This window comes from Hylaeus anthracinus, unplaced genomic scaffold (genome assembly GCF_026225885.1).
Source record: "Hylaeus anthracinus isolate JK02 unplaced genomic scaffold, UHH_iyHylAnth1.0_haploid 4, whole genome shotgun sequence".
NCBI lineage: Eukaryota > Metazoa > Arthropoda > Insecta > Hymenoptera > Colletidae > Hylaeus > Hylaeus anthracinus.
In genome coordinates this window covers 14,708,780-14,723,921 of record NW_026535289.1, presented here as the reverse complement: position 1 = coordinate 14,723,921, position 15,142 = coordinate 14,708,780, and the positions used below count along the sequence as shown (strand labels likewise).

Here is a 15,142-nt window from a genome sequence, read left to right as displayed (position 1 = left end):
CCCCTTATGATAATAAATGCGGTACCCTTGACCAGCGGCCAAAAACGTAGGTGTACAGGTAACAGTGGGCGCGGTCTGCAGCAGTTCCGGGGACTTTCGATCGGGGTTACCTACCAAGGACATCCACATAACATTTACCAGCGTAATGGATCGCGTACTTGCCATTTTCTTCGTGTGCCGATTGCAACCGCGTATCGAGGATATCGCTGTTGAGTTTTATCGCTGCCTTCATCGGTTCATTTGCTCTCAAAGTGAGTATAGATGCGTATCATTGACAGCTGAGAAGAATGGAGCTCACCTGTGGTGGTGTGGATAGGATCATTAGCCGAGAATAACTGTTGAGAACGAAGATCCAGGAGGTATCGCGATTACTGCAAACGTGCAACTCCATCTTCGTCATTTTCGAATCGATATCTGTACTTTTTGGAAGGATTTTGAAAGGGATAATTCAAGGACGTTCCAGGTCATGGACAACTCTGCCATAGAGACGGACCCGATAAGGTCCACGGGAGTCTGTTCTTATCGCGATCGAAGCGAATTACGGGTTACCGGATGATCATTGCACAAGAATTCCCCACGTGCAACGTTACCTTATCGGGGAACGAAGCATTTGGGACTTGCGCAAGCGTGGCGACTTGAAATATCATGGGAGCAGCGGTCGCACAGAGGAACGGAAGCAGCCGATATCTCGCTGTTTCCCCTATCCAACGATCGATCGTGCGAAAGTGGGCGGATTTTGAGAAAACGATTACCAAACGGCGACGTTGCCCGCCTCGAAATTCCTTGGCTGACGCGATGCTTCGTGGAATTGCAATTTGTCACGTTCCGGTGTTGGAAAAATTGCAACCGCAACAATTCGTACGTTCGTAACAAGGAACGTTTATTACGTAACTCAACGGCTAGATTTCGAAACAGTGTTGATATAGGTTTGGTTTAAAGGTCGCCATCAGCACTCCACGTGCTAAGATTGTAGTTTTTTTTTTCTTTTATTAAAGTGCAACGCAATAATGGCGGGGTCCACGTGTCCGTGATTGTGACAGGAGGTCGAGAGCAACGAATGTCGGTTTATTTAAATTGTGACATTAATTATGGAATGGAAGAAAAGGGATGGGTTCTATATTTAGAAACAAGATCGAGCATGTTGCGGGAGGGTTGATCGAGGTGTGGTCACATCGTTGCTGGTGTTGTAAAATTCCTTGCTACACATAAATTATTACTACACCGTACTATTTTTTTATTTCACGGACGATAATTTATTAATTTGTCATCGGGAAGAAAGCAACGCGATTGTCGAAACTATGGCGGTCGCGGTCGCATTTCTTGCAGACGCAAAGAAACGGAAAAGTTCCGCTAATGTCGCGTTATTCGAGCGTAAGTACAGCGTTGCGTAATCGAGCTGTGCGTTCTGATCGAGCAACACCTTCGCGAACGCAAGGGTTGGCGAACGAGGTATCGCGAAAAGTTCGCCACGTTCCGAGCAAGGACCGTGAGTTTGTTAGTCGCGTTACGTAAAGCGGTCTAAGGCTCGCGGCGCTGATGTGTTCTCGTGCCGAATTCGTTTTTTTCATGGACTTAGAACGTTGTTGCGTACGCGTACGTATGTCCGGCTCGGAATGTTCGAGCGCGATCGCTCGACCGTGAACAGCATTGTCGTCTATGTTGAAAACCTCGAGATCTAATTCCCACCAGTTTCCTATGGTTTCCTCTAAGGTCCTTTGACTTTTACCAGGTTACGTCGAAACTTCGTTCAGAAACGATACAGTTGAACGTTGCGATGAAAATTTTAGGGCAAATTTGAAAAACCCGAGTCAGGCTCGCGATGGTAATTTCGGGCCAAATTTGAAAATCCCAAGTCTGACTCGTTATAACAATCCTAGACCAAACTTGAAAACCTCAATTCTGGCTCGTGATGAAAATTTCAGGCCGAACTTGGAAGATCCCGAGTCTGACTCGTTCAGCGTAATTCCAGATGTTAATTAAACTCTAGAGTAACGAAATGAATCAAGACACAGCATCGTCGTATATGTTAAAAACCTCGAGATCTAATTCCCATTCCACCCATTCCCATCCCGTTTCCCTTTTGGTTTGCTCCTTGAAACAATAAATTAAAAGAGCTACTTGAATTTTTATCTAAAGTAGATACTCGAGGCATTAATTAAACGGCAGAGTAAAGAAACGAATGTAGACCCGTGCGGGAAGACAGCTATTAAAAGTAGAGAAATGACCGATACGGACGTTTACCGTACCGTTACTGTCGAGCCGTGATTAGTTTGAGAAACGAGGGAACCAGTTAATCCTCTAATCACCGGGGCCCATCGAAATGAATTAGTCACGCTTTGAACTTGCGTGAAACTTCATGGCTTTTGGTTTTATTCGCAAAAGGAAACAATTGTTCGATGGTATCGTTTGACACGCTCGTGGAGAGCGAATTTACAAAACATAATCGTCCGCTTAATAGGCATCGTGTAAATCCGACGGTTGACGATCTAGATTCCGAGTAAACATCCTGAGCAAACGTTGTCGGGTCAAAGTGATCCGATCGAGGGAACAAAGTGGATACACTGCAACGCTCGGGTAATCGCCGGGTAAAAAATCGTGAACGCGACACATTTGCACGCACGTCTGGTATCAGATTCTCCTGATACCAGATTTGCACGAGACCACTCGCGGCAAGTACTCTCGGACGATTGAACACTCGAGGCTTTCCAACGACAAATTGCTAAGAAATCGTAGGTGGTACTTTGAATATACGAAAAAGAATTTCTTTAAATTCTATTTTTATTTTTAAACCTGCAGACATTGCAGAGGTTTTCCCCGAGGTGCGTATGAAGTATCTCTTCTTGCCAATTTACGTAACAAAAAGGGCGTGGTAGTGGTTGGCTTAGGAAATACCCCGGCTTGCATTAAACGCACCAAATCGGGAGACGAACATTGCTGCGTAAAAGGAAATATTACTGTTTGTTTATCTCGCCATCTACGAATAGTTCAATGATTTCCTCTTCGCGCGACTTTCTATAATTAACACAACTAATTTGGTTGATGGAACGTACGCTCTATTCGATAACAATCAGCGATATTCGCAAACATAACCGTTATTGCATTATTCATGCTTGCGTTATTAATGTAACAACATAACTTTTCATATAAATATTAACGAATACGTACTTGAACTGCTACCATATAATTTCGACGAAGGAAAAATGCGTATTTAACTTTCCAAAGCATTCCAATTTATTTACTGAAATATATTAATTCCTCTCGAAATTGCTGAACCGTGCCATTGTTTTTGTAACGTACTTTTTCAAAATTTGATCCGACTGGGTATACATCGAACAGAAAGAAACCACCCTGGCGAAAGTATAACGATACTTCTGATCCATAAATATAAAACTCGAATCGTTGATATCACGCGGTGGTCTCGTAATGACTACATTCGTCGCAAAAGTCCCTCTAATGGTCGATCTGGCTAAAACAGAGCGCCACTCCGATCACCTAATTACAGCCACGACCCTTCGGTCCGTAAGCGTCGATTACTTCTTCGCGTTAGAAAAAAAGAAAAAGAGACACGCATCGCCGCCACCGGTGCACGCCCGTCGACGTTGCAATAGTCTGATTACGCGAAATAGGGATCTTAAATCGCTATCATGCGGCAAGAAATTCCGCGTAAAAAAATAACCACACGATACCACGTAAGTGAGATAAATAACCCGTGTAACATAAATTCGCGAAAACGTATTCGTTAAAATAAAAGAGGGAGTCAACGAACGTCTAAACGTCGAGCAAATTTATTAATCGTGGTGAAATTACGCAGCTACATTGCGTACGCCAGTGACTCTCAAACTTTCGTGATATGTTTACGTGAACTTAGTAGCAGGTGTATTTAATAAGAATAAAATTTGTATTTTTACGGAATAAACGCGGCCCGATTTTAGAAATACTAAAACCACGCCGTTCGATCTTATCATTACGCGTTTTGTAACAGAAACGTGGTTTCCACGCTGGATTTATCGGCTGTTCGCTTGTTCCGCGTGTTTGGCACTGTAATTAATTACAAAAGCAAATAACGACAGACCAGAATGGATATTAGAGGCGTAACAGAATACGCTTATACTTTCACCCATTGGATCGCGTTGTATCGGGAACCAAATTCGACACCGAGTATCGTTTTTCAACGAAAGTTGCGTCCCTTTCGTTCCCCGAAACGCGATAACTCTTGGTAACGACGATACCGATTGGTATTTTGTTGCTATTATGCCTGACTGACGGAACTGCACTTTCGACTTGTCCGGGCGCGTTTCGATCGAATTTAAAATAAAAACGAACATCCACGAGGTGGAGCAGTAGCGTAGCGTAGCCAACTAGCATGCAGAAATCAAAATTAAAATTAAAAAATAACCGACTGTCCTTTGTTTCCTTGGTCCAATATTATTCCGGGCTATCGTTCGGTGAATTTAAACGGGACCGTTTCACGTAACGAGCACAGCTAACGTAACGCGAACTAATCGCGATCGAACGCCGCTGAAAGGTGATTGTAAGAGGGAAAGGTTCCATTTTTTGTTCTCTCTAACAAAGTTCCCCTGTACTGTTGCATTCGAGGCGCAGGGTACACGGCCAGCATCACGAAACGATTTGCATCTTGATTTATAGGTCCGGTATGACACATTGGCGTAGAAATCGCGGCGGTTTCGTACAAAGGCGCTCGCGAATAACGTTAACGTCCCAATCGACGCGTTCCTTGACTATCGTTACGTTATCCAAACGTTTAATACCGATCCGAATCAGCGACAGGTGAAAGATTTGCGTTGGAAGGATGTCGCAAGAGAAGACGAATTATTGAAAGTTCTGTATTAAAGAATCGTTTGATCGCTGTTTCGATCGTGCTACATAATACTGAGGGCTTGATTGGCGCCGCATCCAACGGTCCCGTGCATGAAATCGGGGAAATTGGACTCGAGCACCCTCATCCTGCCTCTCCTGTAATCGGCGACCACGTGCGTAGCGAGGGTGCACTCCGGGCTGGTGTAGACCATTTGGAAATTTCTCGAGTCGAAGGCCGTGGCCGCGTCCCATCTGTAGATGTCTGCTTCGCCTTCGTACCGGAAGAACAAGGCGCTGCCGTTGTCGGTACCCAACAGGATCATCTTCCTCGGTTTCACGCCGAGATCGTGAACCTTTCCGTTCGCCGAGCCGTTCCTCAAATGCACGGTTCTGATCGAGAACATGCGGCTGCCGCTCAGATAGGTGAACACCAGACAGGTACTTCCGTCCGAACGACGAAGCAGGGCGAGGTACAAAACGTCTCTTCGAGTACAACCGACGGTGATCGCCTGGGGCAACACGACACGGTAGCCGCGGCCAGAGGTCACGTCGTAGACGAGGATCGCTCGCGTGGCAGCGTCTGACACGTAGACGAACACTCTCCCGTCTCGACTGTAGTCCGACACCAGGTATTGCAGACGCGACGTCGGGCTCGTCAAGCCTGACAGGTCCACTGTCTTCACCAGCTGCGGCAGAAATTAGGGACATGAGTATTCGCTGCGATTCGAACGAGTCGAAGTAATAATTATATAATAATTATATAATAATTATATACAAGGTTATATACGATATATAAATTACTTGTTTGTCCAGAAAGTGTCAAGTTTGAAGAACAATTCGAAAGCACGCTCGAATTGAATTACCATTTTCTGCCACTTTTCATCTTTTAAAGAATGCATACGTACTTGTTTTCAACCATTCCGATATATTCAGATTGTCAATTTTTAATATCTTTCTGGTCCTTTTGTATAGAAATTAAAGCTGGAAGATGAATTTTTTTTTTAAATATGTCCGTTTCCGACCGAACTTTGCGAGAAACGAAACAAAACAAAATATTTGAATTCGTCTACTGTACAATTTTTTGATTTTTTCGGAGAAAAACTTGAATTTCTCAAATCTCGACATTTTTAATTTTTTTTCTTCTTTTCCCTCCAAAAACGTTGACTCTTTTCCCGTTTCACGACCCAAGGACCATCATAGGCAGAATTTTTTCGATTTCGAATATCAAAATTCGAATCCTTGAATAGCGCGAGTATCGATAGTGCGTATCTGGAGCAGTCTTTAAAAAAAAAAATACCGGTACCGCGTAGAAATATTTTACGCAAGTGAAAGGATAAAGAAAAGGCGAATTATTTGTCGGGAGCGTTGCTACTTTGTATCGGAATGGTAGCCGTATGTGACGATTTTATTATACATTCGCGTGTCAGTGTCTGATGTATCCATGCAGAATCGATCGAAATTCGTTACGTAACGGTTGCAAAATAATACGAACGTGATAGGTCTCCCTCTAACAAGTGACATTCATCAGAATCCGTTATCGCGTAACGCGCTTGTCAAAGACCACTCTTTCCAGATAAAATTCACTCGCAATAGCGCCTGGTTTGCGCCATTTTTCTACGAGCAAATACGCGAGAAAAATTATTATCCACCTAGTCGCGACTTTCAACTCTAATCAAATTATATTCCTATATCGTAGCATACCATGCTTGTATCGGTATTAGATCCATATGAATCGTCCAATTTTCGCAGAGAAGATTTAACCACCAGATTTTTCACCAGCACCGAATCTATTATTCGTTGTTTTATTCGGTTGTTAAATATGCTATACGACCAAACGAATAGCGTTTTAACCCTTTATTTACTGAAATGGATACTCGCCTTTCCCGTGTAGACGTTGAAAGCAAGTACTTTCGGCGGGCATTTGCGTTCAGGTTCCTCCAAAGTGTTCACCACTCCAGTGTCGAGGACCCAGAGGATGTTCTGAGGGTCCAAGTAGAGGTCCACTACGTTTTGGAGAGCGCTGCAGGTCCCCTCTTCCTGCACAGACCAGCAAGGGAACGGAAGCAGACCTGCCTGGCAGCCTTTGTCGATCAGAGACACCTTGGCTAAGGTTGCCGGTACTCCTGGCCTGTATCTGTACGTTCGAAATCAGGTTAGTATATTTATGCAAACGGTCGAATATATATTTATACAAAGGTGTCGGGTTTGGCGTACCTAGGAAGAGCCACGATGGCGTCGTCATTGTAAATTGCAGCTCTGGTGGCGATCACGTTCTTCGAGATGTACCGTCCGCTGCTCTTGAACATGTTCTTCGTGGCGCTGCATGGCCACTCGAACGATCCACCCGTCCATTTGACGTTCGATGGATTCGTTGTTTCAACCACGACTTCTTCGGTCGCCGAAGCGCCAATAAACACCGAGAACGCTACTATCAGTACAGGTAGATACTTCGTCGTAAAAATCATTTTGCCCAAGTTTCTCGAGGAGCTTCCGTCAACCTAATTGAACCATCTTTAAGATTGCGCCAGTTATATACGAGTTCCTGCGTCCCCCGCGTTACGAAACACCGGAGTTTGGCAAAATATTTATTGTACCGTCGATACGTGGTACCGTTCCGCGTTCCGTCTCGCTGCGGACATCCTGGACCCGCGGGTACACGTTCCGAATCATTTCCGAACGATATTAAATTCGATCGAAACGTTCGATCGTGAAACGATAGATCTAAAAGGCGTACACATTTTTCGACCACTCCCTCCGAACCGATTCTACTTTCGTTTAATTCGGACATCGGTTAACCGTCGTTAACGAAGGAATGTTATTCACCAGGGAGCAGATACTTCCTGAACGATTCGTTGTTTATCAAACATTTGCGAAGATACGGTTCCGTGTTGTGTCCTAGGTCCCGCGCAGCCTTGTTCGGACGGAAGTGTTGCGACAGACGGAAGAAAGATGCCACTTAATAAATAACGGTACGTGATCTGGGGTGTTGTGGAATCCTCGATTGACGTACGTATATAAGCGTTTAGTCGAACATGAGAAACGAACATTCGAACCTCTTCGTCAATTCGCAGCGTGAATTCGCGTAAGTAGTAATTACTCCACTTGACTGTCTCTGAATTTTTCTGAATTTATTCGTCTACGGTAAAGTCTCAATGGACAAGCGAGGGTCTGAACTTCAGACGAGATTATTATCAACATTTTTGTTGTAAAACTTTCATCGTCATATTCCTGACATTTTTCTGATTAAAACGAGACCAAACGCGGTGTAATTCGGACGATATTTAATATTTACCGTTCATCTTTTTTTAGTTAGTGTTCTATGATATACAGGGTGTCTAAAAAATGTTGGAGTTCCTTGAGAAGGATGGTTCGGTTCTTTTTCCTTAGCGAAAATGTTGTATCAAATCACCCCCTTCAAATCACACACAAATTTATCTGTCGAATCGCAATTTTTACCGTAACAAAATGTTTCCGGTTCGCAGTTAAAGGCAAGCACTCATCGAGCAGCAGAATGAGGAGGATCCCAAGCGTCGTGTTCTGTTTGATCCTAGCGACGGGCTTGGCACTGGCCACCACCGAACTCGCGCTACAAGACTTGACGGTGACGCTGTCTGGACAAACCCTGGACTGGCCCTGTCAAAGCACGAAAAACATTTACGAGACCAGCGGCCGGTACATCGCCAAGAACGTGATCGCCACTAGGGCACAAGTGTACCAGGACCAAGTGATCCTGGCGATGCCGCGGTACAAGCCAGGCGTACCCTTCACTCTAGGCTCCGTTTCCTTGAAAGCGAAGGACTGTTCGCCGAAGGTAGCGCCGTTCCCTTGCTGGGCCATCCAGGAAGAAGGCAACTGCCAGGCTCTCCAGAGCGCCGTCGACATCGTCCTGGACATGCAAGACATCCTGTGGGTTCTCGATATTGGAATCGTCAATACTCTCGAGCAACCCGTGCGAAGGTGTCCTCCGAAAGTGGTCGGAGTCAACGCCAAAACGGGAAAGGTAAACGCGGACCCGTTAAAGCTTGATAGAATTTTTCTGGAATTTTGTTCAAACTTGTTTACTTATCGAATAACTTATTAGTAAGATCGAATTTTTCTTAGGTACCAAGTACTTGGGATTTACTTAGGATTACTTAGGATTCCAAGTACGTTCGCAAAGATTTTATAAAGACCAATAACGCTCGTTTTCGCGATTGCAGGTAGTGAAGGTGATCGACTTGAGCCACCTAGTAGACGCGTCCTCTCGTCTGCAGTACATGGCGGTCGACTACGCCGAAGATGGCCAGGTGTACGTGTACGTTTCCGACGCCGCAACCAGAGCCATAATCGTTTACAACGTCACCGCTGACAGCGGTTATCGCGTCGTCCTTCCGAGAGCCGTCACTTCCGGCGCGGAGAAGAGGGACGCGCTCTATTTGGCGCTGATCAGGAAAAGCTGCGGCACTGGAGTCCTGTATTTCACCTACCTGGGCTCCAACCGAATCTTCGCCATCAGGGCTGCGAACCTCAGAGCTGGAAACGCTAACGGGTCCGTGGCGGAGGTTGGCGCGAAGAAAAGCAAAATCGTCTTCCTGGGCACCGACAATGGCGCCGCCATCTTCTTCAGGATGAAGGGTAAGAATTCGTCGAAAGAGTTCGTTGAAACCCGACGAGACTTTGATCTCCCAAGTCTTGCACTCGATTAATTTATATTCATATAAACGAACAACCTTATATTCTTAAAACTTTATTTTATGACAGTAGTAGAGAAAAATGATCGTAATGTATCATTAATCTTTCAAGACCACCTAATGCAACTGCTTAGAATGCAAATTTTAATTATTATGATTAGAAGTGAGACACTCACGTCCGCGTGTACGTTTTGGGATAGAACTCGTCTACTCGACGCGCCAAGTGGACAAACCTGTTTGCTTTGTGTTTTTATAGTGCTTTAAGTGACATTTCCTTCGGGCGGACACTTTTAAACGCGAGACTTTTTTTTGTTCGATGTCTAGGAGAAGGTGATGTCTACATGTGGAACACCGAGACAGCCTTCGTCCAGGACAATTTCCAGTTGGTCCAAAAGGGTAGCGATTGCAGACTGCCGACGGGAGTGATCCCTGGCTACAAGAGACTCATGTGGGTGATCGAGAGCAACTTCCAGGATTACATACAAAACGCGGTCAGCTGTTCCGGTGCGTCAGTGTCGCTTCATCCCTTGGTGAACACCTGCGAAGATCAATACTGAGGACACCAAATACGAGAACGAACTACGGACTGTCTCGAATCGCAAATTCTTTGAAATTCTTATTAACCTTTCGAGCTCTGCAATTAGTTGGGCAAAAATGTAACGTCTACGATTACCAAGTAACCAATTCGACTAGTGAATTGTAAAGTACGATCAGCTTTCAAAGATCGTAAGATTCGTCAGATTAATCGGAGCCCAACTTTGCAACAATTATCGGGTTCATCTAGTCCTGAGAACTTTTTCTCGAGTGCTGTGCACAAACTTCGATCTCCTCTCGAGGAGAACGAAACTTGGACAAATGTTGACCAGTGTCGGATACGAAATTTCGAACACCCTCGAGGCGAACTACGCACACTCTTACTGTCCAAACAGTATGCATACGTGAATGAATAAACTTGTTCAAATTAATTGTGTTTATTTCATCCCAGTCCTCCAATTAATCACGTCTAGGTAGTGGACTACGAACGAGGTGTCAGGGGCTGTCAGGTGTAGAGTTTATTCCTTTGATGAATGTTTAAAGTATTGTAGGTTCTTTTCGAGACACAGAATGTAATAGTTGAAGATAAGAACTTGACGTAGAGAGTATTTGTATGAAAGAAACAAGAATTTACTCTTTGATATTCGATTAACTAATTCAAATTTTGCGCGCTTTCCAAAGTCTATCTAATCGTCCTCTATCGGTGAATGTACCGAACTAATTTTAGAAGTTTGGTCAGCGCCTCTATCGAAAAACGCTCAAGTTTGTCCTCGATTAATTCTTGCTTTCGCCGTTAGATGGCGTTATTTTCATGGTATTTACTGACGCCGGATGGTAAGTTATCATCATGTCGGTAATTACCATCTAAATAGCGCCATCTAGCGGTGACTGCTTGAACTTTTCTAGGCCAAACTTGAGCGTTTTCTCGATAGAGGCGCTGACCAAACTTCGAAAATTAGTTCGCTAGTTAACCGCTAGATGGCTATTAAATTGAGCGAAAATTCCGGAAACTCACAAGAGAAGGTATAATAGTTTAAAAGTTGAAAAAAAAGGGGATAGTCTATGAGGAAATAGACTCGACCGACTTCGTTATCTTTAAGCGTTTAGCAATTTGTATAATTGTATTAAAATTAACAACTTAAATTCGAGGTTTTATAGACATATTATGAGAAATATCAGGACAGACAAAGTATAGAAAAGTAAAGAATTAATGTTTTAGATTCACTCGTAAGACAGTAATCGAATCCTAGTTTAAATAACACCACCTAGTATTGCATTCCCGTAATAATAGATAAACACTTTGCGACGATAGAGAATCTATACACGAGGGGTTGGTGAGGTTATGTTTTCCAATAGCTACTAACAAAAATAACCGTAAACGCTATTTACTGTACGCATTTTGAAAACATATTAACGAAAATAAATATGAAATTCTTTACTAAATCGGTGAAATCTTGTACCGCCCGAGTTGGTACATTATCGGAATTTGAAAGAATTCCTAATAGCAGCTTTGAAACTCCTCTTGCTCTTATTTACACAAGGGTAAAATTTGATAACTATAAGTTTAACAGAGCCGAAGTAATGTTGCAATTAAAACTGCATTTTTTTCTTAGGGAGGATGTGTACCACATTTAACTAAAGAAGTGTTAAACATGATCACTACAAATTCTCTTTTACTATCTGTTCCATTGTCTAATTCAGTGTTGATGACTGAAGCAATGAAAAATACTAATACTAATTTTGCGAAGTTTGTTGGTATGGAGGTACAACTTCATTTCTCTGTATCTAATTTTTATAAATTATCTACTTATGCATTCAATATAATTTTATTTACTTCTTTTAGGAACATATAAACCTTCTTACAATTCATGATCCAGCTCAATTAACTCCTTCAGGTTTTCGTAAACTTGATTCCATCTCTCTGTGGACAAGAAGTGGGAGACAAGTACTAACTTCTAACAAATACATGGATATAGTTGAAGCATTTAAACCAGATCTTTATGTTGCATTATGCGATGGAGATACTAATGTAGACAGTAGTAGGAAAAGAGCCTTAAATTCTGTAAGACTAAATAAAACATTGTTTGAACAATGTTTTTCTAGGCATTCTGCATCTGAAAATTTGAAATCAGTAGGAATATTAGCTGCAATCGAAGGTGGTTATGATATAGAAGCTAGAACATCATCTGTAGATGATTTAAAAGATAAACCAGTAATGGGATATGTGATAGATGGATTGCATAATAATGGGCCAAGTGTACAGAATATTTCATTGGAACAAGTTAAACAAGTAGTGGAACACACTGTTGTAAGTGAACAATCTCTATTGTGTATGAATGATTGTACATTGTTTACAAATATTTCAGAATCTTCTACCTGTTGATAAACCGAAAGTATCAATGGGATGTTGGAATCCACTCATGGTACTAGAGTTTGTCGAATTAGGTGTAGATGTATTCGATACATCGTATCCATATGTAGCTACCGAGAATTCGGAGGCATTCACTTTTTTGTGCGATCACACGGATTGTAATAACGTAGGACACGTGATATCACTTGCAGAAAAGAGGTAATACAAAATTTAATTCTGTTTATGACTGCTATATTTCTACACTTACTGTTTCTGTGGTAGATACAAGGACGAATTTTCTCCGATATGCTCTCAATGCGAATGTCTTGCATGTAAAAATCATACCAGAGCATATTTGCATCATTTATATAACACCAAAGAAATGCTTCACACAGTATTATTAATGATGTTAGTATTACTCGCGTAATGGTACAGTAATTTGTCGATGTTTTATTATGTATTAATATAACTAATACAACTAATTCAATTTTCAGACATAATGTACATCAGTACCTCAAGTTTTTCCAAGATATTCGAGAAAATATAAGAACAGGAACTCTCGATCGGTATAAAAAAATAATTAGTTTAAAATTTCTAAAACATAATGTCACTTAAAGTCCAGTGATGTCGGAAACGTAAAATGTTCAGATGTATAATGTGTTTTTAAAAAAGTATTATCTATATAATTTATTAAATTATTTATAGATCCTAAGTCTAAACATAATCACTCGTAAAAATCATTCGGTATAACAAATTCGATTAAAAAATAATAACTATTCAGGTAAGAAATTAGGATCTAAATAATTATAAGAAGAGTTACTAAAACTTTGCGGAAAGTAATCTAAATCGTAGCTTCTAGTATATTGCGGCGGTTTTATAGGAATTAGTCTATGTAACGTATCGTGTACTGGATTCTCAGTTTCTAATTGCGTTACCGCACAATCGCCGCAAATGTCAGTTCCATTTGGACATTCTATGCAATGCCACCTTGTACCTGTTAAAGGTTCTTCTCCGCAGATCGAACACTGTAAAAAAAGGATTAAATTTCATACTTTCTTGATAAAATTTCCAGAAGTATCGTTTTTGTTACCATGTATCCGATATGTTTATATTCAAGGGAAGAGTGTTGTTCTTTCTCAGCCTTCACTTGTCTTAACAATTCTATGTGTCTCAATTCAGGATTATCATCTATAATATTATTTCCAGCATCATCCTCCTTTAAATGTAACACCATAGATACTAACGCGAATTAAATTTGCATTAGGAAATGAATTGAAATTAATACATACAAATTCTTCTGCAACCGATTGCTCTTTGCCTTCGTCAGGCATGGTGAAAGACATGTCTTGATGCGGAAAGAACGTAGAACGTCGAAATAACGAGTAATTACTTCGTTGGTGCTTGTGACCTATTCCTTTTTTAACATCCAATTTCACTTTAGGACCTCTGCCAGGTATGGGTAGCCCAGCTCTCAAGAGTTTAATAAAGTATTTCTGAACTCTGCTTGAAACCTGTTTCGGAGTTCTATTACCTAGTAAAATGAGTAAAACGAGTTTTAATTCCCGAGCAAGTACTAAGTAAAAAACTTCAATCGATAACATACCTAAGGCATTAGCTATTTTCGTCCATCGTCGCATTTCTACTTCCTCTGGTGGATATTCAATCAAAAGTTCTTCTAATCTCCTCTGTTCCTCCACTGTCCACAATTGATTGAAGGTTTCCGGTTTACTTTCATCGAAGGCACGTCCTCGTACTAAAATCTGGATGTTCAGAAATGAACATATGTATATACTATTAAACACTTTAGCTAATCTGAGAACAGAATGTAACATACCTTTCCATTCTCTTGCTCTGCTTTGGTCTGTACATGAGGCAAAGCATGTCCGTGTCTTGTTTGTGGCCTCATGCGCATATCAGGTATAGCTATGTTATATTGCGTCCAGTCAATGTAAGGAATTTCAGCAATTTTCTGGGGTCCTGGCAATTCTGGCAGTTCACCGTTTTGTATTTGAGCCACAAACGATATTGGATCCTTCAATGCCTTGGAACGAATCGATAAAAGTTTATCTAAATCCTCTATGGCTTGAACGCGTTGCGCTTCGAGAATTACAATCGTTTTTAAAAGAGTCGTGTAATCTTTATTTCCCTTCAGTGCCAAGTGGTCGGATTCGAAATAAAATTCACTCGGCTCCTCGACTTCGCACTTTTTCTCTTCATCTTCCATCGCTAATCAATGTTTAGCGTGCTTATAGGTTATACGCGTGTCCAGTGTAACACCTTAACCTAAATTATTTGTCAAAATAAAGCGATCGACGCGTAAAATAGTCCATCATATCTGTATCTCTCGGACAAACATGAGTCCAAATTTCGAAAATTTACGTATTTTAGGCAGCAACGAAAGATACGATATTTATCATAAAAATTGATAAAAAAAATCTCGGCATAGTTTGTTTTCGAAGTACAGATATGGATTTTACGAGCGTTCCTTTGTTCCCCTTATCATTACCAGTAATTTAGAACATCAGCAATTGGTCAGAAATCGCTTCGAAACCCATTTGCTCTTCTGAAAAGTGAGAAGCACGTATCGAAGACATTCGTACAAATTCTTCAAATATGTATTATCTCTACTGCGATAAAGCGGGTATTAATTGCAACATACTGCAACTTCTGCTTACATTTTTATTTACGATCATAATCCCTTAATCCCCATAATCCTAATTTTATTAGAACAATCTCAAATGCTACTTTACTATCATAACTTTTTAACAGA

The 15,142-nt window shown here is 41.6% G+C and overlaps 4 protein-coding genes across 5 annotated transcripts; 2 read left to right on the top strand and 2 right to left on the bottom strand.

Annotated features, from left to right (window-relative positions):
- Positions 1–4,840: 4,840 nt before the first annotated feature.
- LOC128895167 (protein yellow) lies at positions 4,841–7,342 on the bottom strand. The gene is made up of 3 exons (XM_054157503.1): positions 7,033–7,342; positions 6,697–6,952; positions 4,841–5,504 (listed from the first exon to the last, which is right to left on the bottom strand). Exons 1-3 carry the CDS (start codon positions 7,281–7,283, stop codon positions 4,881–4,883), a joined length of 1,131 nt encoding a protein of 376 aa, XP_054013478.1. The 5' UTR covers positions 7,284–7,342; the 3' UTR covers positions 4,841–4,880.
- A 964-nt stretch (positions 7,343–8,306) lies between these two features.
- On the top strand, positions 8,307–10,453 carry LOC128895166 (major royal jelly protein 1). Its single transcript, XM_054157502.1, has 3 exons — positions 8,307–8,818; positions 9,018–9,432; positions 9,813–10,453. The coding sequence occupies exons 1-3, from the start codon at positions 8,330–8,332 to the stop codon at positions 10,043–10,045; spliced, it is 1,137 nt and encodes a 378-aa protein (XP_054013477.1). The 5' UTR covers positions 8,307–8,329; the 3' UTR covers positions 10,046–10,453.
- An 872-nt stretch (positions 10,454–11,325) lies between these two features.
- On the top strand, positions 11,326–13,008 carry LOC128895164 (queuine tRNA-ribosyltransferase accessory subunit 2). The gene is made up of 6 exons (XM_054157499.1): positions 11,326–11,564; positions 11,636–11,785; positions 11,866–12,330; positions 12,389–12,591; positions 12,655–12,780; positions 12,867–13,008. Exons 1-6 carry the CDS (start codon positions 11,448–11,450, stop codon positions 12,985–12,987), a joined length of 1,182 nt encoding a protein of 393 aa, XP_054013474.1. The 5' UTR covers positions 11,326–11,447; the 3' UTR covers positions 12,988–13,008.
- Positions 12,803–15,137, bottom strand: LOC128895165 (ZZ-type zinc finger-containing protein 3). Of its 2 annotated transcripts, none has more exons than XM_054157500.1 (6): positions 14,879–15,137; positions 14,207–14,655; positions 13,976–14,132; positions 13,662–13,903; positions 13,463–13,588; positions 12,803–13,397 (listed from the first exon to the last, which is right to left on the bottom strand). In XM_054157500.1, exons 2-6 carry the CDS (start codon positions 14,594–14,596, stop codon positions 13,146–13,148), a joined length of 1,167 nt encoding a protein of 388 aa, XP_054013475.1. In that variant the 5' UTR covers positions 14,597–14,655; positions 14,879–15,137; the 3' UTR covers positions 12,803–13,145. The 2 variants fall into 2 exon arrangements, with proteins under 2 accessions (XP_054013475.1, XP_054013476.1); XM_054157501.1 differs by having other exon boundaries at positions 15,048–15,063.
- Between the last annotated feature and the right edge of the window lie 5 nt (positions 15,138–15,142).

Coding starts and splice junctions, on each gene's coding strand:
- LOC128895167 (XM_054157503.1), bottom strand. CDS start 7,283: ATGATTTTTACGACGAAGTATCTACCTGTACTGATAGTAGCGTTCTCG. Junction 6,953..7,032: donor GCCATCGTGGCTCTTCCTAG/GTACGCCAAACC, acceptor TCGAACGTACAG/ATACAGGCCAGGAGTACCGG. Junction 5,505..6,696: donor TCAACGTCTACACGGGAAAG/GCGAGTATCCAT, acceptor TTTCTGCCGCAG/CTGGTGAAGACAGTGGACCT.
- LOC128895166 (XM_054157502.1), top strand. CDS start 8,330: ATGAGGAGGATCCCAAGCGTCGTGTTCTGTTTGATCCTAGCGACGGGC. Junction 8,819..9,017: donor TCAACGCCAAAACGGGAAAG/GTAAACGCGGAC, acceptor TCGCGATTGCAG/GTAGTGAAGGTGATCGACTT. Junction 9,433..9,812: donor CATCTTCTTCAGGATGAAGG/GTAAGAATTCGT, acceptor TTCGATGTCTAG/GAGAAGGTGATGTCTACATG.
- LOC128895164 (XM_054157499.1), top strand. CDS start 11,448: ATGAAATTCTTTACTAAATCGGTGAAATCTTGTACCGCCCGAGTTGGT. Junction 11,786..11,865: donor CGAAGTTTGTTGGTATGGAG/GTACAACTTCAT, acceptor TACTTCTTTTAG/GAACATATAAACCTTCTTAC. Junction 12,331..12,388: donor AAGTAGTGGAACACACTGTT/GTAAGTGAACAA, acceptor CAAATATTTCAG/AATCTTCTACCTGTTGATAA.
- LOC128895165 (XM_054157500.1), bottom strand. CDS start 14,596: ATGGAAGATGAAGAGAAAAAGTGCGAAGTCGAGGAGCCGAGTGAATTT. Junction 14,133..14,206: donor CAGAGCAAGAGAATGGAAAG/GTATGTTACATT, acceptor CTGAACATCCAG/ATTTTAGTACGAGGACGTGC. Junction 13,398..13,462: donor ATAAACATATCGGATACATG/GTAACAAAAACG, acceptor CTTTTTTTACAG/TGTTCGATCTGCGGAGAAGA.